Source organism: Accipiter gentilis, chromosome Z, assembly GCF_929443795.1.
Source record: "Accipiter gentilis chromosome Z, bAccGen1.1, whole genome shotgun sequence".
Taxonomy (NCBI): domain Eukaryota; kingdom Metazoa; phylum Chordata; class Aves; order Accipitriformes; family Accipitridae; genus Astur; species Astur gentilis.
The window spans coordinates 15,068,837-15,095,630 of record NC_064919.1 but is presented as its reverse complement, the minus strand read 5'-3'; the positions used below and the strand labels follow the sequence as shown (position 1 = coordinate 15,095,630).

Sequence of the window (26,794 nt, the reverse complement as noted above, 5' to 3'; positions counted from 1 at the left end):
TTCTCAGGAAATCAGGTAATTTCAAAACACAAAAATTCTCTAAGTACATTCTTAACCATCTTTCCTCATTGTCAGCTGAGACCTCTCTTTCAGTATCCTGCTAGCCATAAGTTATACTGAACATTTTTACAGAACACTGTTACAAAAAGGTATTATATACTTTGGCCTTCATGGCATATTTATTGATCATTTTCCCCTTTGGCTGAGTAACAGACCAACTTTTTTTGTAAGCTGCTTACTACAGTATATTAGCAATAGCGTACATTTTAAAAACAGTTCCATTTTCATCCTCTGTTAGTTGCTGTCGAGGTCTCTACAACATCGGAACCTTTTAATATGGAAGAAATCTTTAGTAGCATTCATCTTGAACAAACAGATATGAGAAGCTTTAATTTTAAAGAACTACGTGATGTCTATGGTTGTCCATTTTGAAGTTCTGCTTTTAATCAACCTGAACAGCTGGTTTTATATATCTTTTATTTAAATTAATTTTAAAATTAATTTCAGCCTTGCTTTGATAAAATAAAGTTGTGTTCCTAAGACCTTTAATGTTTGATGAAAAACCTTGAAAGATGCTCCAAATATTTGTGACTGTCCTATAAGTCCTAAGATATCAATTATCCTGTCCTGAGGTAGATCACAGAAACTTTATGCAAAGATCAGGACATCATTTATTTTCAGCTCTAAATTAACTGAGTGTTAACAATATAAGAAAAGCTGTATTTTAGTGGAATTAGGCCTAATTAAAGTTTATTAGACAACTTACTGTCCATGCTTTCTTCCCTCTTCTTCAGCTCCTTGTATTTCCAATTTTCCTCTCCTGCAAGAGATGTAATATTGATTTAACTTTATATTATTTCAGTGCTAGATTCCTTTAGGTAGGCAAAATGTCAGTTTTAAAAATAAAAACTCCAGGACCCATCCCATCTCATTTAATATAGTCACTTCAACTGACTATTTCATACACACTTTGATATTTAAAAAAAAAGATAATTAGCTTAATAAATCAGCCTCAATGCAATTTTTAGAACCTTTAAGAGGTTAGAATTTTTGATAAATAAGAGTGGGACAAATACTTCATTTGAACAAAGGAAGTCAGGTGAAGTCAGGTGAATTTCAGTAATAGAGAACAGATGCTTTTGTGTATTTGGGCACCACGTTAAAACTTTCAGCAGCTCTGTTTAACCATTACCATTTCAATGGTACTTGCATGTATAAGAATGGACTTTCATAAGGTTACAAAGCTTGTAAGCAACAATGTGACAATCTCAGGAAAATAAAAAGGGAAAGTGTACAATCGATGGTATTGGAAATTAAAATGCACAGAAAGCTTTTTACACTTAAGTTTAAAAGAACATTTCCATACACATTCTTTATAGTGGTATTAGGAGTAATGAATAACATACAATACATAATTTACTCCATCTTTAAACCAACTACTGACTATAAGTAGCTCAATTAAAATGTACTAGTAAAGTGGGAGACCTGATATATTTGTCACAAGAAGATGAGACAGTTCAGGTCCTAAGAATAATTTTAAGTTTCAGACATCTACATTTTTAGTTGCTTGAGTCTTCATCATTGATTAATTTTCAGCATAACCTTGTAACTTTAAAGAATACAAAGAAAAAGAATGAAATAGATATAGATATAACTAAGCAAGCAAATTTCTCCAGGTCTTTTTACTTGTACACCCCCATGCTTTCTTTTTTATCTAGTATATCCAAACAGTAAGAACACCTGTGGGCCCCTAAGGGACTGTGATTCTGCTTCAGCTTCCTTGCAGCTGTGGTTTTGTACCTTGCTGGATTCTCTCTTTCATTTTGCAAGGCAAGTCTTCAATCCTTAATAACTCAGTCTGTTCTACTCTTAAAAACTCTTAGTTACAGTGAGCCATGAAAGAGAGAGCTACATGATCTGCCAAGTGTTTAGAGAAAAAAAAAACTTGAAATAAAGACCACAACCTTTAAAATGTCTTTACAGATAATTTTTTTTTTAAATATGGCATTATTAAATCTGTATCTTAGACTTTCATGCAATTTATGAAGTGTCAAGTCTATTCCATTAAGAGTTAATGTTGATTTTGACTAATCTGTTAGTAATAACAGTAACTGCTAATATATGGAACATATAATAAGTGTGTGAATTTTTTACTGATTTAGATTTTCTTAAGTGAAAACTAAAACCAGTTATTTCTATTTATGGTCAGTTTATTTTGCTCAAAAAATATTCCTGAAATATTTATCCTGAAGCATTCAAAAAATCCTTAGTTGTCATTTTTCTTTTAGTGGCTGTTTTACCTTAAATGTAACTAAAAAAACTTTAGGAGCTGAAGTTTTGGGAATGCTTTGTAATAAACAGTTTAAATACTGAGCCAGAAGTAAGCTGACCAGGGAGGGAATGAGGACAGGAATCTCAAGGACACACCAAGATGCTGATTTAGAGCAGAAGTATGAATGCCCCTCAGGGATTTTCTCTCCATTCACTAAAGAGAGTGTTGGGAGTGTAGATTTCTGTGTCTTAAAGCTACTCCTTATGAATAGCTTCTTTATTCCCTCTATGTTATACCAACAGGTGTAACTCCCTATATATTATGCCACAAGGTGACTTTATTCTGAATATCCTGAGTGATCTTGATATGTTGACAGAGAGTATGTGCTTTCTTCTACACATGCTTTAAACCCTCTTCTTCAACAGAGGTCTTTTTCTAAAACAGTGAAAGATATACAGTCCAGCAATGAATGATTGTGTCTGTAAACCTAACTAAAAAATTGTCACTGGTTTCAGCTGGGATAGAATTAATTGTCTTCCTAGTAGCTGGTATAGTGTTATGTTTTGGATTCAGTATGGGAATAATGTTGATAACACACTGATGTTTTCAGTTGTTGCTAAGTAATGTTTATATGCAGTCAAGGATTTTTCAGCTCTCATGGCCAGCCAGCAAGAAGGCTGGAAGAACACAAGAATTTGGGAGGGGACACAGCCAGGGCAGCTGACCCAAACTGGCCAAAGGGGTATTCCCTCATCATCCCAGTATATAAACTAGGCAGAGTTGGCTGGGGGGGTATCGCTGCTCAGGAATTAACTGGGCATCAGTCAGCGAGTGGTGAGCAATTGCATTGTGCATCACTTGCTTTGTATATTCCAATCCTTTTATTACTATTATTGTAATTTTATTACTGTTATTATCATTATTAGTTTCATACTTTGTTTTCTATTAAACTGTTCTTATCTCAACCCATGAGCTTTATCTTTTTTTCCCAGACTTTCTCTCCCACTGGTTGGGGGGGAAGAGAGCAAGCAGCTGTGTGGTGCTTAGTTGCTGGCTGAGGTTAAACCACGACAAAGATTTGAAAAGCAACTCATTTCTTACCTTCTGCATTTCTCCAAAGATACAAAAAAAAGAGTTGCAAGCCAAACAAAAAGGAGAAATTAAAGCAGAATAGTAAAGTTGGCAATGATGTTATCTGGAAACAAGAAAGCTAAGAAAACAGTCTTAATAAATTATTTGCACAAAAATAATGAGATATCTGAGGACCTATGAAATATTTTGTAATGCAAAAGATGAGAAACAGCTGTATCAAAAATTTAATTAGGGCCAATTTTAGAAATACTTGTTCACCTTGAAGAAATTTACAGTTAAATTTTACACTGATCACCTGAGAAAAGGTATAAACTAAAAAGGACACAAACACATTACTTTATCAGTCCTACAGAATTTAAATAACTTGTTACAAAATTTTCCAGAATGTACGCACATATTTATGTAACTCCTATCTAAACAAGACTCCTTATAATCAGAAGAAGGTTTTCTGTGGGATGAATTTCCATTTTAAGGATGATCTTCCACAGCTGTTGAGGGCCTATGCTCAGACTAAGTTACTTCTTCTAGAACCATAATTTCCAGTGCTAGAACAAATCCTAACCTAACCTAGCCTACTGTACTACAGCAGGTGTTTGCTGGAGGTAAGCTTCTAAGCTAATGCCATTTCTAGGCAGCTCCTAAACTCTTCTTGCAAAGATCAACCCAAGAAGTTTCAAAGACAGATAAAAATGGTACTGAATTCTCTCTTTAGACATTATTATTAAACATTCTCAATTCCACAATCACTGACAGTGTATCAGATTGTGTAAAAGGTAAAATAAATAAAAGCTTTTCTGAAGCTGAATTGGTTCTGCTATGCTGCCAGTAAGAGAAATTTCTATTCCTCAAGTAGTCCTAAAAATAAAATTGGGACAGAAAACCAGACAACTGTACTATTATTTTATCTGGTAGTTTTACTACTCAGTATGAACTTGATGACCATGCCACTAAAGGTAGGTACTCCCCATTTCTCACATCTGAAAAGAGAAGCCTGTACCCCTAGACACAAAACCTTCTTCTGATGGTGAATAATGGACATTTGCATAAGCATAAAGGTTTCAAGCAACTAATGTCCATAACCATATGTGTTGTAATATGAACAGATACCGCTCTGCATAGTCTGCTACAACTCTAGTCATATTACCTTGATGATTCTCCAGATCCATATCAAGTCGTTGAATGATCTTTTTAAAATGGTTTGTTTTTTCTCTTACTTCTGTCAGCCTGACAAATAGATAATGAAATCCAAGGTTAAAAATGTATTGTAAAATACTTATTTTTTTTTACACAAAAACGGAGAGAAAAATCAAGAATAAAAATAGCAAACCCAAATTTATCAAAACCAAAAGAATATCAGGAGGATTGCTTTTATTATAAAAGTTATATGTAAAGCACGTGCCACTTTAGTCCCTATATATATGAAATATAAGTAGTGGTGCTCTTTTTTATTAAAAACATTTTTTGTTGAGTCATCAGTAGCTCTTAACTTACTCAACTGGTCCCTCTGCTGGTTGCTATACAGCTTGCAAAGGTGCAACATAATTGGTGAACTGCAACAAGAAACTGTATTCCTTAAAAACAACCTCTGTGTTTTCTAAAATCCATTAAGAAATTGCCAAGTAAAGCACTGTGTTACATAATCAATCGAAGTGGGGAAGGAAATTACCTTCAAAACATTTCTATATAAATTCTCAAATATAATTCTCCTTTATTGTTTCTTTCACAAAATTCTGTTAAGCAACTTATTATCCAATCAAAGGTGTCAATACATTAAAAATTAACCAATGATTACAGTTGGCAATACTGCTTAAAAGAATTTAAAATTGTTTCTAGGAGATCTCAGGAATTATCTCAATTTTTCTGTAAAGACAGAGAAGTCAAAGGGCTCAAAATCACAAAAATACTGTATTGTTTTATCTCCCCACCTCAGTACATTACTATTTATTAGAACATTTACCAGAATTTCTGGCAAATCTTCAGAAAGGTCCAGTACGCAAGAATGAAGAAGCAATACCCTGTTACTCTTTAGAATTGAGCTTTCTGTAAGCAACTTTGTAACTCTCAGATTTTAAGAACACCTAACAAATTCCTCAAATGTGACTGCAGTGTAAGGTAGGCTAAACTCCATACATGTCCCAGATAAGTAGCTCTTACAGATGTCTTCTTCAGTCTTAGAGAAGTTTACGTCAGTGCTATTAACAATTTATATTCTCAAACCATGTTAATAAGGATAGGAAGTATCTTATTACACAGACCTAAATGCCCTATCACTATAAAAATTGTTTAGCTGAAACAGAAGGATATATTCTGTTCTCTGTGGAAGGTAAACCCAAGCAGAGGCTCAAAAATGTGGTGATGTTCTAAAAGTCCATAGAAATGTGTGATGGAATTCACTGTCTTTAGGGTCTAAATGCAACATGTAGCAACAGTATAATGGGATTACTCACTGTCTTTCCATGCTTGCTATTTCTTGACTATCATCCTTAACCTATAAAAAAGTATAACAATTTTAACATATGAAATAAAATCTACAAATGAGAAAAGGAAAATCAAAAAAGATTTCTTAATTCGGTATACAGGGAACAGAAACTCAGCATATGAAATCACAAACTTGCTGTCACATTGTCAAACAACAGCTCTTCATTGAAAAGAAGTGGTATGACTTGCATTATGTCTTCCAAATATTCTCCTGCCTTCTTAATACACATTTAAAAATCAGACACACTTATCAGTGTTGTTCAGTCCAATAATCATAGAGTATATATGAATAAGTACATAACGCAGTCTACATAGAGCCTTGTAAACGAAATTGTCCCTGGATTAGTACATCTGCTGAGTACCCCACAAAGATACTGTCTGGAGTTAGGTTATAGAACTGTTCAATATGATCAGTTTTCCCATAACATGGCTGATGTACTAGAACAAGTCAACCAGCTGAAAAGTTGATTGTGCCAATTTTGTTTTGCCTGAATCTGAAACATCCCATTCAGCCAATGCAATAATTGTTCTTAATTTCAGACTATTTGTGCTGCTTAAAGAGCAAATGAAGGCAAGATTCAAACCCAAGTCTTCTCAAATATTATCTTCCCTTAAAATACTGACTGAGAGAGTCTTTCACATGATTAACATTTTACGTTCTTGCCTGCTTTAGTAATCTCTCTCTTTCCTCCTGTGGAGATTCCATGTTCTTATCCTCAGCAATCATTTGATTTCGACGTTCCTCCAGGTCATGGAGCTTTCCATACAGCTGCGCAGCCTCCTGTTTCACCTGGGAGTGTGCTATTTCCTGTTGGGAAAAGCAAACACCTACTAGCTATTTTCAGCTGGCAAGAGAGCATTGCAGAAATTATGCTTTAGTTAAGCAACACTTATCTATACATTGAAAGTGAAGCTTATTTGTTACAAACAGTGCAGAGACAGTATAAGCAATAAACTTTATAATCCATATTCTCAATATTGCATTTTCTGGAATGGAATTTCCCAGTCAGCTATTTCTTGATTTATGTGTTCATCCTCAGGCCAATTTTCTGAGTAGATTTACTCTTTCATCATTTCTAGGGGATCACAAACCATATACAGTATTCAAAAGGACTGGAAAAATGTCAGTAGTATTGAAAATTATACTTTCTCAATATATATATGACTGTACGTTTCAGCTCATAAATTCTTTTGTCCACGAAAGACCCAATACAAAAAAATTCTCCTCAATCTACCAACATGACAGTGTATTAGAAGTGTGTGTTTATGTATGTATGTGAGATAAAAAATATCTTAGCAGGTATCTCTTTGACCTTCAAATGCCAGTTGCTTCTGAAATGGAATAGGGAACCAGAAAATCATTCTCACACATCCTGAAAGTGGAAAGCATATTGAAAAATTAGGTCTCACAAATCCTTGAGAAGGATGTGAATGGTAATTTCACATTTATCTTCAGAGAGTAACTCCAAATCAAACAAATCTCACACAAAACATTTGAACCCACATGAATAACTGAAGCCAGAAAACCTTACTATTGCTATCAAAATTTTGTACTTGGCATCTAGCAGAAATAATTTTTACCCAAAACTTGTAAGAAATTATTGGTGGAAAACAGAGAGGCAGCTTTGCCTTCCCATTCTAGGGCATGATCCTACAGGTATCTGAAAATTTAAGGAGAAAGATTATAGGTATTTTTCTACTGTATTACTTTTTACACTAGAGCTCAATGAAGATCAGTACAGAGATCACTTATTGTCATACATACAGCTCTTAGAGCCTCTTCCTTTACATTTAGTGCATCCAATTCTTGCTGCTGAACAACCAATTCCTAAAGAGGAAAAAAATGCAAAATTCAGATAAAAATTACTACTTGGTGAGATTATTTTTTTTGTTCTGCAACTTAGTATTTATAAAATGCTATAAAACATCTCACTGCTGCTCTTAAAAATTTAAAAGACAAGACCGTGTCCAGCTTCTCCAAGTAACTCAGATGCAATACCTACTTACTTTCAGCATCCAACTTTTCCAATAAACTCTTATCATTGTTATTTGCAGTTGGGCTATAACAAAAATATGTTTCTTTTTTTCCACTATTTTCCTTAAAATCAGTACTGATGGTGAAATTTATCATTTCTACTTCAGAAGTTTAAAGTCAGATTTTAAAATCTGAACTAGCCACCACAGTTTCTTCATAGTCCAGAAAGAGACAGGTAGGCCCTGACTACTGATTCAGCTCATCCTAAAACAGCTGGGAAGCACTGGCCTCCAAAGAGGCCTGTATCTCTGGACATACTATACAGAAAAACTTTCTAAGACTGTATGCTGGAAGCTACATGATCCCAGAGAACCTAGAAATCTCACTGTTTTTCTTAACATTAGAATTAGTGAAGTCACAAAAATTTTACAAAGCTTGGTTAGTTTTTTCTGATACATTCAGACATACAACAAGAGCAACAAGAAACCCCAGTCAGATTTGCTTTTGTGCACAGGAAGAAAACTTTCTACTCAAGTGAACTACAAAAATTGCTGGTTTTTTTTTTCCCCGCTTTTGCTTGCTTTTCACACAAGATGAAACATCTAAGCACTACAGTAGCTTTTAAAATCTGCAAGCCAGTTCCCAAATTTAAAAGGAAAATTATGAACATCATTTGTCCTTAAAATAAGAAATACAAAAAGAGAGAGTATTTGGGTTTAGTCAATTGCTCTATTTATTTTTCAGGCACTTCCACAAGTGATTAAGATAACCAGAAAGCTTTTTGATTGTACTGCTCTGTTCTCAAGCTCTTTAATACTTAAACTGTATCTGGAACCAATGGAGCCAGACTGAGAAACATTTTAGGTAGGTACAATGAAACAAACCAACCTGGGAGAGTTTTTCATTTGCAGTCTTCATCTCCATATATTTAGCTTGATTTTCCTGTGACATGTCTTTTATTATGTCATCTGCTACAACCTTTTCATGTTCAATATCTTCTTCTACAGCTTGAATTAACTTTTCTGTGCTGTAAAAATAGAACATTTTTGTAGCTTCTACTAGTTGATTTTTATTTTAAGCACCCATTTCAAACTCTGGTATTCCTTCAGCCTCACTGAAATGATCCTTTAACACAAAAACTGCACAGACTCTAAAAAAAAGGAGTTACCTACTTGTATCTAAGCTTCTTGGAGTTGGATTAGCTACATAAACATTCACACCGTGGTATGCACATGAAAGATTCTTTGCCCTTCCAGTACCCACATCATACTGTCCAACACTCCAACCCTGTCTACCTGTATAGTCCCCAACACTGGTAAATGCAGAGTACTCCCTCTCAGTTGCTCTCAATCATTAAATTTGTGGAGTGAGAACAGGCGGTTTGAAATAAAGAAGCTGGTATGTGATTTGTAAATGCATAGGAAGAATACATATTATATGGATACCAGGACTTGATGGTACTGGATAATGATGATAAGATGACCTTCCTTTAGCAATGAATTGATTGATTCCTTAAGAATAGAGAGTGGCTTCAGAGTCTTGGGCAGTGTGGAGCTTCTTCACCATGCAAGAACTAAGAAATTAGCCATTCCTGATGTTCTTGATTCATTACTTTAATCTTGTTAGGAAATCAATGGGATGCAACCATAAAAACTTCTCTTCCACTGCAGCTACAGCGAGCTACAAGCAAATGTATTAGCAGATACAAGGAAGGCATAAAGAGTGGTTCTCACTGTTTCATGTAGTATCTAGTAATTTCTATGAAATTGCTGAATCCTAGAGAGTCAATTTGAAAACATAGCTAAAGGAAACCAACAAAAACTCCTGAGACCATGAGGAGTATACCTTCCTTCCCTTCACAGTTCATGAAAGATATTTTAAACTGTTTGCTTGTTTCCAGAGTGACTTCTGCTATTAAGAATGACAAAATCAGCTGGATACCTTCCTTCAGGATTTATTTTTCTTCTATTTTTCAATAACTCTTCCTGAGTTGCAAGATGCCAAAAATTTTAAATTGTGTAACTGACACCATCAGATCAATGATTGCAGCCAAGAATGCCCTCAGGCTTGAACGATGATGCAAAATACTGGAACTACCCAAGGATAATCTCAGGGTAAGGCAATAATGAAAATTTCGTAGAAACAGAGTAGATCTGAGAGTGGAATGGACTTTTGAAGGTCATCTAGTCCAGCTGCACTCTCAAAGCATGGTCACCTACAGCGGATTGTCAGCGCCTTGTTTAGGCAGGTTTTGAGTATCTTCAAGGATGGAGACCCCACAACCTGTCTGAGGAATGTTTTGACATTTGGCCACTCTTGCAGTAAAAAGAATTTTCTCTTACGTGTAATTGGAATTTCCTGTTCTCCATTTTGTGGCCACTGTCTCTTGTTCTGCCCTTGGGCATCACTGAGAAGAGAGCACCTCCATTTTCTTTACTCCTGCCCATCAGGTATTTACTTTGATAAGATACCCACTAAGCCTTCTCTCCTAGAGATGAGACAATTCCAGGTCCCTCAGCCTTTCCTCATAGTTTTCACCACTTCCAAAGAATTCTCAAAAGAAATTCAAAAGTGTAACCAGTCTTCCAACTGGCTTTGTCCTAGTTTCCACTGGGATAGGGTTAATTTTCTTTCTAGTAGCTGGTATAATGTTATGTCTTGGATTCAGTATGAGGACAGTGTTGATAACACAATGATGTTTTCAGTTGTTTCTAAGTAGCTTTTATACTAAGTCAAGGATTTTTCAGCTTCTGATGCCCAGACAGCAAGAAGGCTAGAGGGGCACAAGAATTTAGGAGGGGACACAGCCAGGGCAGCTGACCCAAACTGGCCAACGGGGTATTCCATACCATGTAATGTCACATCTAGTATATAAACTGAGCGGAGTTGGGCAGGGAGGGAGCGCTGCTCAGGGACTAACTGGGCATCGGCCAGCGAGTGGTAATCAATTGCATTGTGCATCACTTGTTTTGTATATTCCAATCCTTTTATTATTATTGTCATTTTATTCCTGGTATTATTATTATAATTATAAGTTTCTTCCTTTCTGTTCTATTAAACTGTTCATATCTCAACCCACGAGTTTTTGTGTTTTTTTTTTCTCTGAGTCTCTCCCCCATCCCACTGAGCAGCTGTGTGGTGCTTAATTGCTGGCTGGGGTTAAACCATAACAGGCTTCAAGAAAGATCTATAATCTCCAGGAATCTGAGGATGTTAAGAAGAAATTCTGTCAGGTTAGCAACCCATGCTGCAAAGATGCTTTGGAGCCTGATGATGAAGAAACAGATCAAAGTGATGATCTCCCATTTTCTGTGGCAAATTTGGAGTTGTAACGTGACATTAAATGGAACAACCTCTTGAGAGTAGAAATGGTTTGTTCGGACCCAGTCCAAAGAATGAGGCCCTCACTTTAAGTACACCAGTTTATGAATGGATAATTATGTTACACTTGGTAGTGGAAAGGACTAATTTTTTAAGTGAAGCATGTTCTTCTTAAGCTATGAGAGTAGTTTAATTCAAGACCCTCTGGAACGCATGGAACTGGGAGCTAGCAGGAAGCTTTCATGTTAGTTCTTTATTGGAGGCTCCTCAACTCTCAGTCTGGGCCTATGAAAGCTCAAATTAAGCCCAACTGAAGACATCACAGAATTAAAATGGAGAAATTGCAATGAAGAATTCAAGAAAACGTTAAGGTTGCTGATTTCCAGAATAAATCTCCACACTAGATGTAATTCACCTGGAGAGACTGTCAGTACTGATCATAGGGAGCTTGTCTTTAAGTACAAACAGGGTGCATTTTTCCGGAGACCACTGGGACATTTAGGGAGGGAGAGAAGAATACCCCTTGCTACACTTCTCCTGTGTTCCAAAACACAATGTGGAAGCAGCTGCCACTGTTGAGGGCAGTGGTGTCTCCAAGCTCTACTGAATTTTTCTCATCTATGCCTGAGACTGCAAGTATGCATGGCAGAGTAAGGACAGAAAGCCTATTTTTCCAGCCCCACCAATGTAAAGTGTGTGTGGATACTATAGAGTACCCTCTTTACCTGAGGCAAGACTCTTTTTCTTATGCGATATGGACTCCTGGCTAAATAAATATTTCAAGGTGATCCAGTTATGTCCTAGAGACTAAAAATGTCCAACTTTGCCATCATGTGTCTTCTGTGGTAGAAGCATTTTGACAGAAGGTTAAAACTCAGTGATTTTCTAAGAGACAATAAAAATATCAGCAATGGCTATCACAGAGGACAATTCATTATCACAAGTAATTTGAAGGCTATTGATGGAGCTGAATCAGGGATGAGGCTTGGAAAAGTTGCAGAACATTCTAAGATACTAAGCAAAAAGTCAAAGTGGCAATAACATCAAAGAGGATAGTGAAGTAAAATGGCTTCTACAGCTACATATTTGAGAGGACTGGAGAATGAAAGGAGTCTGAACTGTTTTGTAGTTTGATGCTGTGCATTGGATAGAATGAGCATCAATGCAAGAAAAAAAATTATTGGATGTAGTGTTTGTGTGTTAATATGATCCCTTTTTCAACACCCATACAGACATGCTCTCAAACCAGAGCAAGTATAATTTGTTTTTAGAATTTCTTCCTGAAATATAGCCCATATCACAGATGTGTTTAAATGCTTGTAATTCTTTGTAAATAATGAGTTTTATGTATCCCACTCCGCAGCTCCTCTGATAATGATGTTTCCAAAACACAATTAACACAGATTTAACTGAGATCTTTACTTCAGTACGCAAATACCTTGAAATTTTCTTCATTTGATGACTGATTACATAAAAAAAATTCAAGTCTTTTTCTGTCTCCAGCATTTCTTTAACTGATTATAACTCAACTTGCTTGTAATTCCCTGTGGCATTTTAACTCGGTGCTCCCTATATGATCTGGAACTTGACACTTGAGCATACTATTATTAGACTTCCCTATTGGCTGCAGATCCAATTAAATCCAAGATGATTATAAGAAGTTGCTCAACTTAGTCAATCTTTTGCTAAGGATTTTCTAGGTTTTGTTCTCTCTCTCTCTCTTTTTTTTTTTTTTTTAAACACTGGCTGCTTATTCATCAGGTACAAAGGTTGAAAAAAACCAAAGTGCTGTTGCACCATATTATTTCTTGTCAGTGCATTGAAAAATCTGCATGTGTACATATGCTGCCTCTAGGAAGCAACAGAAAGGTAAGACACTTGGCACATCTTTTTCAAAAAGTAGGGAAAGATTTATTAGTATAACTTTGTTGCTAGACTGGAAACAAATAGACCTTGAGATACATTAAAAGTTCAGGAATTACTATGAACCTTGGACATGCCAAGTTGTTAAGTAAATTGTAGTTCAGTAGAAAGACAGGAACAGTCTGTTTCTTTTCTCTGAAAACGACACTACCTGATAATATAAACTCCACTACCTCCCCAAATCTGCCTTTTTGTTTACAGATTTAAGAAAAACAATAGGAATTACATTACTATTAAATGATAAAATCTTTAGAAGTTTTCCAAGGGAAATGTTTTAAGAAAACGCTTCTAATTACAAGGAAATGTCAAAGTATTACCAATGTGTTCAGTTTTGGGCCCGTCTCTACAGGAAAGACATTGAGGTGCTGGAGAGTGTCCAGAGAAGGGCAACCAAGCTGGTGAGGGGCCTGGAGCACAAGTCTTATGAGGAGCGGCTGAGGGCATTGGGGTCGTTTAGCCTGGAGAAAAGGAGGCTGAGGGGAGACCTTATCGCTCTCTACAACTACCTGAAAGGGGGTTGTAGTGAGGTGGGTGCTGGTCTCTTCTGTCAGGTAACTAGTGACAGGATGAGAGGAAATGGCCTCAAGTTGTGGCAGGGGCAGTTTAGATTGGATATTAGGAAAAATTTCTTTACTGAAAAGGTTGTCAGACATTGGAACAGGCTGCCCAGGGAAGTGGCTGAGTCACCATCCCTGGAGGTATCCAAAAAGCACGTAGACGGAGTACTCCAGAACATGGTTTAGTAGGCATGGATGATGGTTGGACTCGATCTTGAAGGTCTTTTGCAACCTAAATGATTCTATGACTCTATGATTCTATGTTTTGCCAGGCTCAATTTCTTCCAAAGCAATTACTTTAAACACCAATTCTTAAAGTCTGGTTCTAGTAAAAAGCTAAACTGCAATTTAAATTAAAGATGCTTTCCTGTTCTTCTACTGATGATACAGGTGCCCCCACACACAATGGCAGGAATCAAATTTGTAAGAAACCCCCTAATTTTTCAGTAGAAACCAAAGTAAAAAATAGGAACTATGTTTTTGACTTAGACATATGTAGAATGAATTTTTAGACAGGAAAACAATTTTTCAAGTTAATGTCATCTCCTTCATTCAGACACCTTAACTTTTTGCTTGAAGTTCTGAAAAACTTTTAAATTAACTTTCATTTTCAAATTGATTGTTACTAACTTACAGACTAACTTAAAATAATATTTTAATACATTTTCCCCACTCTGTTAAAGACAGTATTTTTCTTGAAACTTGCAAACTTCAATAAAACTGTTAATCTGTATTTCTTGATTGCCTGGTTAAGGCCTGCTCTGTTTCTGAACATCCTGAAAGCACTATCTTCAAGGTCCAAGCATGCCACAAGATACAACTGTTAACATAGCCTATATTGGGAGTTCTCAAACTGCATCAAGTTTTCCACTAGCAATATACAAATTGGCTCCAAAAAGTATGCAGACCACCAGTACTATCACTGACAAGAATAATACCTAATACAGAACATAATACCACAGTGGCTGCTGCTGCTAGTACCCCTTGTCCCCACCACAGATAATGTCTAACAAAAAGGTTTATGAACTCTTTTTGTACTTAATGTAGATTTCCAACAGCAGTAGAAATATACAGTGGATCAGAGCTGTATAAGTGGCATTTATCATGATCTTCTTTTCAAGAAGTTAGTAAGTTTCCAGGACAATTCAGTTAGGTGAATGAGGTCAGTCCTTAGATACACAAATGTACAGAAGCAATCAATTAGACTTGACCAATTTGTTCTGTGACCTCATCTACTCCATACTAACCAGCAAAGGCATCCTGGCACTCTTTTAAATGATTGGTGGAATCTTTTAAAATCTGACTGGCTGCCTATATTTAGCATTGTTCATGCAATTGAGCTTCCTAATGTAACCTCCCTCACTCTCTGTTAAATTCAGTGAATATTCACTACAGCTCAAGATAAAATAGGCACTTTAAACAAGTATCTTACACCTTATCTTTTGGGTCTTTTTTAATCAGGAAGATAGCAATCTGGGAAAGAGATACTGAGATTCACTTAGCCCACTGTCTTTTCAGATGCTTAAGAAAAAGTGTAAAAATGAAGGGATAAGCTACCTTTTACATAACATTTTAATTCAAGTCTGGCATAAACAGGGACTGATTTAACATCTGACAGAGATGTTTTAACACTTCTGTTCAAAATTAGTAGATCTTGCAAATAATGCCTCATTCAAAGGGGATGGATGAGTGACACTTTCTCTGAGAAACATTAATGTCACAGTGAATAACATTTATCAGAACAGCTTTCCTGACTCAAGAAATAAGGTTCAAATCTTTACAAAAACTCCAGCACAAAAGACTGAACCACATTTACTTAGTTCCAAAGATCAGAGCAACAATTACACCTTCATAATACAGAGGTCCAGGTTTATGTCATATGATATATGTTATATTATGGATAAGAAAGAGATTAGAAGATCAATCTACTAATTAAAAATTCACAAAAAATGCTTAATAACTTACGGAAGAAACATACTAGTACAGTATTCTGCCACTGTCCGCGGCAAAAAGAGAAATTACTTGGGGAGAGCATGCAAGCCTGAATACTTTCTGCAGTTTACCCCTATTGTAGTCTTCCAGTACCCATAATTGCTTTAACAGGGATATTAATGAGTACATCCTTGCCTATTCATTTCATTCATTTATGAAACTTGTCTATTAACTTGTCTAATCAATCCCTTTTCTATTTACTGATACAGTCTGCTCACTGGATTTTAGGTTTAGCTCAATTAAGTGAATGCATTAATTCTGATAACCTATGTTTTTCCTCTTAATTTTACATTTTGTAGTATTTATGTAGAACAAAATTTATTAAATTATCATTGAAATAACTGTATCTATTCATTTGTTATACTACCACTACAGAAGACACTGGTATTCTGGTCTTGGTGTACAAAAGTGTTGTTTTTTACTAGGCTCTAAACATGAAACTCTCTTGGCTTGTGATCTGGGCTGGAACACTGTTTTTAAATCCAGTCACTGCTGACTGCAACATTACTTCCCAAACTGTAAGTTTTATATGTTTGTAAATTACCCTTATTTTTGAAAGATAGAGTAGAAGCTAAAGGCATTTTAAAAACTACCTTGTAAACATAAAATTCCTGAAGAAAAAAGCACATAGAAACAAAGAAGAAGACATGGTTTTCCGTGAAATGGACAATTAGCTGCTGGCAGTCATTGTAAGTGGGTGAATAACACTGAAAAATATTTGAGATGTTTTTTTATCTCAGTCAAATCTCTCTGCAGACAACAGGAGTGCCTCCTTTATCTTCACATCATTTTGGAATAGGCCTAAAAAGCAGCAGTTATTTGGACAAGGCTAACTACTGCTCAAGTTAGAGACTTTTATTGAGATAGCACTTGCCCAAGTCAGGTCCAAATATATGTGAGACACTTTAAAGTTTTTTTCAGAGATTAATTTAATGGATTTTCTATTTATTGGAGAATGGGATTAACAGTCAAGTGATAAAACTGGTATTGCACTGTTTGCTTTGACTCACTGCCTACAGGTCCAGTACTGTATCTACTGCTTGTTCATCTTTGGGACACACATAAAGAACAAAACCCCCACACACACAATGGGGTATATCCAGTGTAGAAAAGGCACTCCACCTACATTTATTTTTAAATAAACTATCTAGACTCAGTCTAGTCACAGGAGTAACAAGCTGAACATAGGCTACTTATTTAGGAAGAGGGATAACCCAACCAATCTGTTTCCAGTACTTAGAATCTCCTTTAAAGCCAGTTCATATACCTTGACACTAAACTGTAATCTGCAGTGATGCATACATATAAATAACTGTTTTCGGAAATCAAAAATGTCTCAAGGTATTGAGAGTAAACATTCCCAAACCTGAAAAGCCTGCAGCTATGCTAAACGTCAACCCAGAAAACCAAAATGAATTTAAGTGCTATATTTATAAAATATATACTCACTGTTTTGTTAAAAGTCTGCTCCAAAGATGTTCTAAAGAATAAACATTGCTGGTTTTGAAACAAAGGAATACATTTGAAAAGGCATATTTGAATTAATTTTCAGCCTTGAATCCACTTCCTCTATGACATCTTCTTTCCCAATTATGTGGGAAAGAAATCCTTTTTCTACCCAGCCAACCTTCACATAGAACTCTAACACAGCCCTGCTAATTCCAAAATAGCAGGCCAAACTGGTTATATTTTGGATGATTATCACATAAAAAGCCTTGCATCTCAGAGTTTAAGCACTAAGTGGTATGGAACTTCAGGTCTCTATACACTAGGAGGATTCATTCCCCTGTACCACCAGAACATGAGTATATTAAGAAATACATAAATAAAATTGCATGAAGAGCAGTAGCACTTTTCTTCTAAAGCGCTGGCATTAAAAAATACAAGAAAGATTTTTCATGCCCTTAATAGTCATCACTGAGACACCTTCATCACCTACAGTATTTAATTGTTGTCATTCTCTTTTTTCAACAGGTCACTTGTGAGGAGTCTGGAAAGAACCTCTCTAATATCCCCACTAACCTTTTCCGAAATGTTAATAAAATAACCTTCAAAAATAATAAAATCACTTTGAAAGATAGTGACAAAGAAATTCTTCAAAGTTTTGTTAACCTCACTGAACTTTATCTGAATGAAAACATGATTACTGTACTGTATAACAACAGCTTCTGCAATCTGACAAAACTCATAATTCTGGATATCAGCAACAATCACATTAGCACAGTTCATAAAGCAGCATTTGCAGAATTAAGTCAACTGTCAGTGTTGAATCTATCCTATAACACAATTACTCAACTAGATTCAGATGTATTTACTTCTCTAAAAAGTCTGACAGTTTTAAGTCTAGAGTGTAACTTTCTGAAAACTTTTCATATGAAATCATCTTTCAAATTGATTAAAATTGTTTTAGCTGGAAACCCATGGACCTGCTCCTGTGACCTCCTTGATTTACAGATATGGCTAACTGCCTCCAATGTGACAATGGGTAAGTTTTGCAAAGAGCAGCATTGCATACTTGTTTACATCAGACAGTCTTATCTTGTTTTTTCCTGATCTGTATAATATTTTCCATCAACTTATTGGTATTTTGCAGTAATACATTAGTTATCCATGAAAAATTTTTAGAGTGCCAATTAATTAACAATACCTCATAGTCTTTCCACTGCTCACATTCACAGAAAATGAAGACAACACTACATGTACATTCCCAAACAACAAGGAAAAATTCTCCATCAGGACAGCAGCTATCCAATCAGCTGACTGCAAAACTGAAAAAGCTTCTTTAGAAAACACTGTAACTTCCACTTCTGCCACTAAGCTTAAAAGTATTGCCTTACTAACAGCTCTGACTCCAAACAACATCACTGGAAACAATGGAACCCATGCAGGTAATATACTGATGTTTTGCTTTACTGCTTACAAGCTGTTTGATTTGCTGTTCCATGATTTCATACCATTTTGTATTCCTAGTACACTGTAATAAAAGCCAGGGCCATGGAACAAGTGTATTTCCAGGTTATGGTAGACTGTACACACATTATGGTGAATGTTAAGCTCTACTGAATAAGCGTTCAAAATGGATAAACCACACCTGAATTCTCAAATTATATAAACTGATGAAGAAATTTCAAAGGCTTGAAACTGAGGTAATTGCCCAGATCTCTGTCGAACAGAACTAGAGAAGCACCTTTAAAAAAATTCAGTTACTTCCTCCACACTAACTGCTTTCTAGACATAGCTGTCTTCTTAAAATGTAAAAGAGTGACCCTATTAATTTTACTCCTGCTCTCAACTGTGTTCAGTGTAAAGGACACAGATGTGCCCATCCCATGTTCTCTGAAAATTTTGTTGATAAGTCTCCTTAATTTTCTTCACCTTTTGATGTTAATTCGATCATCACTCTGTAATAGTCTAGCTTTTATTTTGGTAAAGTCAATTTTTCTTTTTCTTACATGCAAATTAACGTTCTTCTCCACTGTTCCATACTGAAATGCTTTACTTCTTGCTTCTGGCTAAAGCAGAAGAAATACCAGTCTCCAGATACATACACAAATTGTAAGCCACCACTGCCACACGCTGGGGTTTCTTTTTGTTTGTTTGGTTTTTGTGTGTTTTTTATTTTTGTTTGTTTGTTGTTTTTTTTTTTTTTGTTTTGTGTTTTTTGTTGTTGTTGTTTTTGTTTGTTTTTCCTGTAGTAGCTATCATCTATTTTAGGACTCTGGCCAGCATGAAAAAACAGCTTCTAAGTAAAAATTACTGGCAACTACAGTCTATCGAAATTTTCATTATAACAGAAACACAATTGAAAGGATATGCCAAAAAAATGATGTAATATTTTAGGGTGCAGACAACATCACTATACAGAAATTAAAGCCTGGGAAATAGAATTTGAAGTCAATTACTGATTTTTTTTCCAAATCCCAACCTTGGAATTTAAATTTTGAAAAAATGATTTTATCTTTTATATATCCCCAGAACTTTATCTGACTTTGAAACTATTATTTTTGATAAATATGCATACTTCATTTATATTGCTAGGAAATATAAAATGTACATACATTTTTGGTCTGAGTGATGTTACTGACTCCCTAATAACATAGCAATAACATTCTACTAAAGCTTTGGAGACACAGTAATTTATCTACCATTGTTTATTTTGTGAGTTCTCAGTTTAACTATGAAAAAATTTATACTAGACTTCTTGCTGGTATTCCTCATGAAGATGACTCTTCTTTTTTCCCTGTCTGTTTTAAAGAGTTACCACTTCTTGGCAAAAGTTGGACCTTCCTAGCGGGTGTTCTAGGGTTTGTCCTAAGCTCTACACTCCTGATTTTTACTGCTATAAAATGCCCGACATGGTATCGCTATTTGATCAGCTACAGTCACCGTCGTCTGGAAGAAAATGACTCAGAGATGTTTGAACAGGAGTTCTCAGCTGACATGAATTCTTCTCCTACAGTATCGGGTACAAACAATGAAGATCCCATAGTAATATTTGAGAAAATTCATGCCTTTGTGCCTGGGGAAGATGGATTTATTGAGGATAAATACATAGATTCTTATGTAACTGAGGGGAGTTAATGTCTTAAACAATGGATGATGAACTGACTTTTCAAAACTGTAGTACATTTGTACTTCCATATTATGCTACTTATGTACAATACAAAATGAAGCTAAGCAGTCCATCTCCTCTCATCTCATCAAATCCATAATGAGGTATTGCTGCATGAATCATGCAGCTAAAAAATATGGTGAAGTGCATGCATTAGTGTCACAACAAGTATTTCAAAACATGCAAAAAATACTCATAATCCACCTTTTATAAAAACCTACTTGGTTACTTATGGCGGGTGTAGGGAAGAGCTTACTGTACATTGCTTAACATGAACAAGTCTTTACAAAGTAGCTTGCGAAGCTGGCAGGATCACTAATGCTTTAATTGTGAAGAAGTCCTGAAAGGAAAAATAATTTCTCTAAAATGTCAAAGCAGACCACAGCCAGACTGGGGACTGAATCCGAATCAATGGTGTCACAGCTCAGTAGTCTATCAGGCAAAACTAACACAATCGGAGAACAGAGCATTTGGGGTTATTTTACCCAAATTAGCAGAGCAAGAAAGACAAACTGCTCCATTCTCTTAAATGTGTCTACATACAGTACAATGATAAATTATCATTACTGCAAATCTAATGCCTTTGTTTGCTGCTGAACCAAGCTTTTTCTTTTCTTGTTTTCTTAACACGTAAGAATGCATTCAGGGGTAGAATAGACACATTTGCGAGCTGTTGAAAACCACAGTATTATTGGAAAGTGATTTATTATTAAATGGTAAATTCTTTCTTAAAAGTGCTTATTTATACATAAAACCTCATTGTTGAGATTACTCTTACTGGCAACAAGCAGGATCGTATTTCTTTCTCCTGCATATCTCCTGTCCCTAAATTAAACACCTCAGAAACTCACCCTCTCAGCCTATCACTACACAAGCCATTCTCATGGCTTACAAATTCTTACTACATCTTGATGTCCTCATCTTCCCCTCCACACACCCTTACCCTACCAGACAGGAATCTCAGTTCTAGTTCCCACTTTCGCTTGCTCTCCTCACTCTGTTACCCCACAACATCACCTCCAAAATTCAGGACCTTGACAGCAGGTTGCCAAACGACAGGAGTCTCCACTGCCACCTAACTCCTTCTTGATGACATGGTAATTTATCTCCACAGCAGTTACTCAGAAGAGTTTAAAGCTAGGAACTCCAGCTGCAGCTTGGCACTGATGTATTGTATGATAGTATGATAGAATGGTTTTGGGTGGAAAGGACCTTAAAAATCATCTAGGTCTAACCTCCCTGCCATGGGCAGGGACATCTTTCACTGGACCAGGTTGCTCAAAGGCCCATCCAACCACGCCTTGAACACTTCCAGGGATGGGGCACCCACAACATTCACAACATCTCTGGGCAACCTGTTCCAGTACTTCACCACCCTCATCTTGAAATTGCTCAGGTATCACTTGTGCCACATATCACACTGTTAAGGAACTTCTGAATCAGATAACACCTCAATTTCGCCATGTTCAGTTATGATTTTAACAGCTTTGGAGAAGCATACACTTCATGTACTTACGCTTGTCTTTCTGTGAAAATTTTATCCACACTCTGAGCGTCTCGGTCATTCTGAACCTTTAACTTAAAAAAAAAAAAAAGATATTTTGATATAATACATAATAATAAAGATAGAGATTTTATACATAAGTCCAAAGTTTCATTTAAATGATCGAGAAGCTGCTCAGAGTGCAGTAGAGAAAGGAGCAGCAGAGGCCACATGCTCCAGAGGCTTTTCGCAGCTGATACTTAAGGAAGACCTTCTGAAATTGCAGTCTTCCACCGGAAACCAAAAGGAAGTAAGAAGGCATCTCTACATTTGAAAAAGAAAAACAATCAAGATTGTAACAAATCAACTCACTATTACTGTGGGATCTACTCCTGAAAGACTTAGTAAAATACTGTTTAAGCCTACAGACAGAATGAAAATGTAACGCTTGCAAAGCATTCTTCTCTTTATGACACAGATGTTGTGACTTTATTTTTGAATCAAATGCAGGGAAAAAAAATAATTGTTTTGACCAAGAAATACTCAGCTGGTTTTTCATGTTACCAAAACAACCTTTTCTAAAACTAGTTTCTTTTGCTTATGGACAAAGTAATCATAAGAAACGGAATATGCTTAATGCCACTCACACCTTAATACTTACAGGAACACTCTATCTGTGCTAGAAAATAAAGAAAGAAAGTAAAGGAAGACCAAAGCTCATTGATTTTGTGGTTGGCCATGTCAGAGTGCTATTTAATATATATTTCACTGGAGTCATTTAAAAGGTAGAAGACAAAAGAGAACTAAATTTCCAGATGACCAAGCAGCTTTACAAGGCAGTGCAGTCTGGTGAATTTGCCTTTCATAAGACGAGCGCTCTATGCTCCCAAGTCAAATAGAGAATATATTTAATGCTCATAATTTGGGTTGGGACAACAGCCGCCTCAAATCTAAACCACAGAAAACTATTGTGGACTGTTAATGCAACACTTCAGACAGATGTCTCACTACAAAAATGTTGCCAATATTATGGTAAATTTAACTGGAAAAAATGGGTAAGTTTTAAATTAGTGCTATGGTTTTTTAGATTTGTCATATGTTCAAAGCACCAAGAAAGTAACACACACCATGTCATTGTTCAAACATAGCAAATATCCCAATTCTTACCATATTGTAATCTCGAATCACTTCTGCTATATCTGTATTGGTGTTAAGTATATCCACAACCTGAAATGAGACAGAATTCCATCCTGTTATTTCTCTCCTTTTTTTTAATTACGCAAAAAAATCAGACAAATAGGTAGCAACTCACAAAGCGCTCAGGAAAACACAGCAATTTTCTATTATTGCAAATGGAAAACCCCAAGATTTCGGAATCTCAATAGACTACATGCAGTTTTCTGAAGTAATCATCATTATATGTGGCTGTACAAAACCCACAAATAATACACAGCAGTAATTTCTTAAATCCGTATGCAACCGCTTCTCCTAATGTATAGTATACTTGGTTATTTTTCTTTGATGTTTTCCTGAGTTTCCACCTTTTTCCTTTCCAATAACTGAATAAAAGGCAGTATTAACCACCAGCACATTTTTACAGACAAATGTCAATAACAAAGATGCTGAAGTAAAGCAAAAGCAGCATAAAGTAAATGAGAGAAGGGAGAACATTCAGTACCAAAAGTTGACAGCAGCATACCATGTTGTAGTCTGCTAGTTGACCTTGAAATTCTTTGATTTCACCAGCTAAAGCCTCTGCCCTAAACACAAAATGAAAAGTCAAACTTAAATGGGAAGATTTGTACATGCAAAAAGAAATTAATGAAAAAAAGAATTATTTAATGGTTCTTTGAATCCTGCACAATACCTGAGAATAGTCTTGTGACTGAGAAAGTTAGCACCACATTAGCTGCCATACACCTCACCTTTTTTCATATGACAAATAGACAGACTTCTCTTGCTTGTACATTTCTACTTCTTCCTGCAGCTTGTTAATTTCTGTTGTGAGTTCATTTGTTTTGCTTCTGCAAAAAAATAAACAAAAAAGAATCATTAACATTTGAACTTACAACTAAACAACAGATACAACAGAAACTACATTTTACTACAGTAGATGTGCAATCAGTATCTCTTTCTCAGGCTGCACCGTGTTTCAAATCAGTATTTCAAAGAAGAGCTGGATAAGTGGGGGAAAAAGCAGAGTGGTTCTATCAGACAAAATCATAAGTAGTTGTTAGAAAACCTGTATATGAAATAAAATGTTTTAATTAGCTTTCTGTCCCTGCTGGTGAAACAGATGTGAATTATTCTCAAACGGACAGGAAAAAAAAATCATAGCATCATTTCACAGAATGTGGATATCATCCATAGTTAAAATAACATCTTTTAGGGCTGATTACTCAATACTGCAGTATGATCAACTGACAAAGTAGCGTATGCAATACAGTTTCCACAAGGCCTTGCCTTTGTCATTGTTAGCTTAATGCGTAATCCAAGTAAACCACCTGAAATGTACACTATAAAGTGCTTAGTATGTGATGCTATTTCTTACAAATGGAACTATCAGACCTATCAAGCGTTACAGGTGGAAGCTCAGAATTGCTGACCCTCCTTTTACTAATGCTGTAGGAATGCATTTAACTTAGCAAGCCTAATAACAAAATGTCAAAGGAATCTACCTGTGCTTGGACATAAGCATAAAATTCCTTTCCTCCTACAAACTATATGCAAAATAACCTTAACTCTTAGAACAGATGTCATTGTAAATGAACATCACTTATCCCACACTATTGCTAAGCACAACAAACTTCATGTCAGAAAGGGAATAGAGCATTAAACCTTCTGCAGTTTGAATGTGTTGTTAAGACATACCTCAGCAGTCCAAGGTAGTATGTTTTATCCATTATCTGTCTCTGAGGACCTGGCAAAGGAGAGTGAGATAACATTTTGTTAGAAAACAAACAACTAATTTTGATGAACTGTAAATTATGAAAACAATCTGCAGAATTTGCAGGCAGAGAACTGCCATCTTCTCAGTGTTCTTAATTAGATTTTACCTCATTAAAAGAAATGAAGGCAGAAATTCATTTTAGGCTGTTGTGGAGATAAACATTACTTTTTCAGCTATATGAATAGTTACTATATAACATAGTATTTTAATTATTCTGCAGTGATGGAAGAAGACACAATTTATCTTGTTCTATTCTTTTGAATTGTTTTTAAAGACAGCTCAGGCACAGAAAAGCCTTTGTCTTCCCTGACTGCCAAGAGCAAAGAAAATAAGAGGGATGCTTTAATCTTCCTTTCTTTTCTTCTACTCCTACTAATGATAGCTATTCACTCTGCAATTTATACAGCAATGAAAAGTTTTCCTTCAAAATCCTAAAAATTCCTTTAAAATGTTTGCAGACACCTTGACAGCTAATTTCACTAAAAAGTACCTTTCATTGCAGTTTTCATTCCACTTAATCCCTGCTGAGTCACTGGACGGTCTGCAACTTTAATCTGAGATGACAGGACTCCTCCAGTAGTCGAAGAACCACCACGAGAACCAGGTCTTGATGTACTAGGAGGCATCTATTAAAAAAACCCCAAACACAAACCTCCCAACTCTGAATTATGAATTTATTATCCAAACGCAATTGCCAAAGCAATTAAAAAATTAAGTTAGCCTCTATACTGTTCCTATAAGAATCTCTTAGCATTTATATCTCTTCAGGGAAACAAAGCTTCGGTCAAATGCCTGCTGCATAAGGGTAAGAGATTACCTTTGAGCAGCTGCTCATTGTTCCCTCTGTCTGCAACATTAATGCTATTAAGGTCTCCCAGCTGAACTTGATGCAAGACCTCCTTGACCCCTTTCAGTCAAAATTAGAAAATAAAACTCTACAAAATCAAAATCTTAATATTCTTCCTAAGAAACTATCACTCCAGTCATGGTACTAAAAATATTACAAAAAAAACCCCGGATAAAACCCTAAATATATCAAAGTTAATGCTAATTTTTTTTAACATACCCCTGTTCCTATTCTGGTTGCTGATGGAGTCCTTGATGAAGAGGCAGGCCTTGCAGTCAGCCCTACTCCTGCTCTTGAAGAGGGACGAGCTATTGGAGGTCTGTGACTGCTGGCCATGTTTACTGCTTTTTGAACTTCTCTCTGGAAAGAAGGATAGAAATAGTCCTTTAATTTGCACAAGTTCTTTAAAACTACCAGAGATCAACTCTTTACAGCTTAATTCTTCCCCCTACTAAAAGTTTAGTTTTATTTAGAAATCTGCAAAGCACTTCCTTACTGGAAAAGGATGGTACGAGACAGAGACAGTGCTCACACAGGACCACAGAAGGTCCACGAGGAAGGCGAGACAGCAGTCCCTTTTCAGTGCTTAGTCAGCCCTCAGTTTATGTTGTTAAAACAGGTAACTCCTGCTAATTCTTGTGGCATTTGTTGTTTCAGCATCTGCCCACCGAATTCAAGCCTCTCATGAGACAAACTGGAAGCGAGCAGCTTCCAGTAACTATCCATTGTAAATACCCATGTGGCTTATACGGAGACAGGCGTTCAGGCATCGCCAGGCACCAACTCAAACCCAGGCCACGGCTACCCCTGATAACCCGCGGTAGCTTTCACCAGCCCCGTGAGGAGCTCCTCCCCAGCCGCAGCACACAGACAGCGCTTTTCCAGCGCTGAAGCCGCCAGGCAGTCGCCCGGAGGGCCCTGTCAGGCGGGGGTACGGCTGGCCGTCACCTAAACAGGCGGGAAGCACCCCTGCTGCCCCGGGGCGATAAAAAACCCGCCCCTAGAAGGGCTGAGAGCGCCCGGAGCCGGGGAGGCCGCAGCGCCAGCGGTTCTCTGCTACAGAGCCGGGCGGCCCCGCAGACAGGCGCGGACCCCGTTTGCCGGGCCCCCGCCGCCGCCTCCTCTCACCGGACTCCCGAGCAGCCATTAAGCCCCCGCAGGCGATGGAGCCGGTATCGCAGCAACCGCCCCGCCACACAGCGCCGGCGCCCGGCTATCGCGAGATTTAGAAATCTCGTCCCGGCCGCTCGGGTGGGGGGGGGGGGTGCAGCCGGCAGCTTCCCGCGGAGACT

The 26,794-nt window shown here is 36.6% G+C and overlaps 2 protein-coding genes across 3 annotated transcripts in view; one reads left to right on the top strand and one right to left on the bottom strand.

Moving 5' to 3' along the window:
• The window catches only part of IFT74 (intraflagellar transport 74), a 41,766-nt gene extending 15,028 nt beyond the window's left edge, over positions 1-26,738 (bottom strand). Inside the window, exons 1-14 of one of the 2 annotated variants that reach the window (XM_049794894.1) lie at positions 26,631-26,738; positions 25,722-25,862; positions 25,146-25,281; positions 24,577-24,625; positions 23,631-23,729; positions 23,405-23,465; positions 22,873-22,932; positions 21,739-21,800; positions 8,706-8,844; positions 7,608-7,670; positions 6,507-6,650; positions 5,812-5,852; positions 4,509-4,588; positions 767-820 (exon numbers count right to left, since the gene is read on the bottom strand). In XM_049794894.1, coding sequence (XP_049650851.1) covers positions 767-820; positions 4,509-4,588; positions 5,812-5,852; positions 6,507-6,650; positions 7,608-7,670; positions 8,706-8,844; positions 21,739-21,800; positions 22,873-22,932; positions 23,405-23,465; positions 23,631-23,729; positions 24,577-24,625; positions 25,146-25,281; positions 25,722-25,838 — 1,105 coding nt within the window. In that variant the 5' untranslated portion in view covers positions 25,839-25,862; positions 26,631-26,738. The other variant, XM_049794893.1, reaches the window with a different exon arrangement.
• Positions 15,896-20,191, top strand: LRRC19 (leucine rich repeat containing 19). The gene is made up of 4 exons (XM_049794916.1): positions 15,896-16,128; positions 17,585-18,095; positions 18,289-18,498; positions 19,866-20,191. The coding sequence occupies exons 1-4, from the start codon at positions 16,045-16,047 to the stop codon at positions 20,189-20,191; spliced, it is 1,131 nt and encodes a 376-aa protein (XP_049650873.1). The 5' UTR covers positions 15,896-16,044.
• Positions 26,739-26,794: the final 56 nt, after the last annotated feature.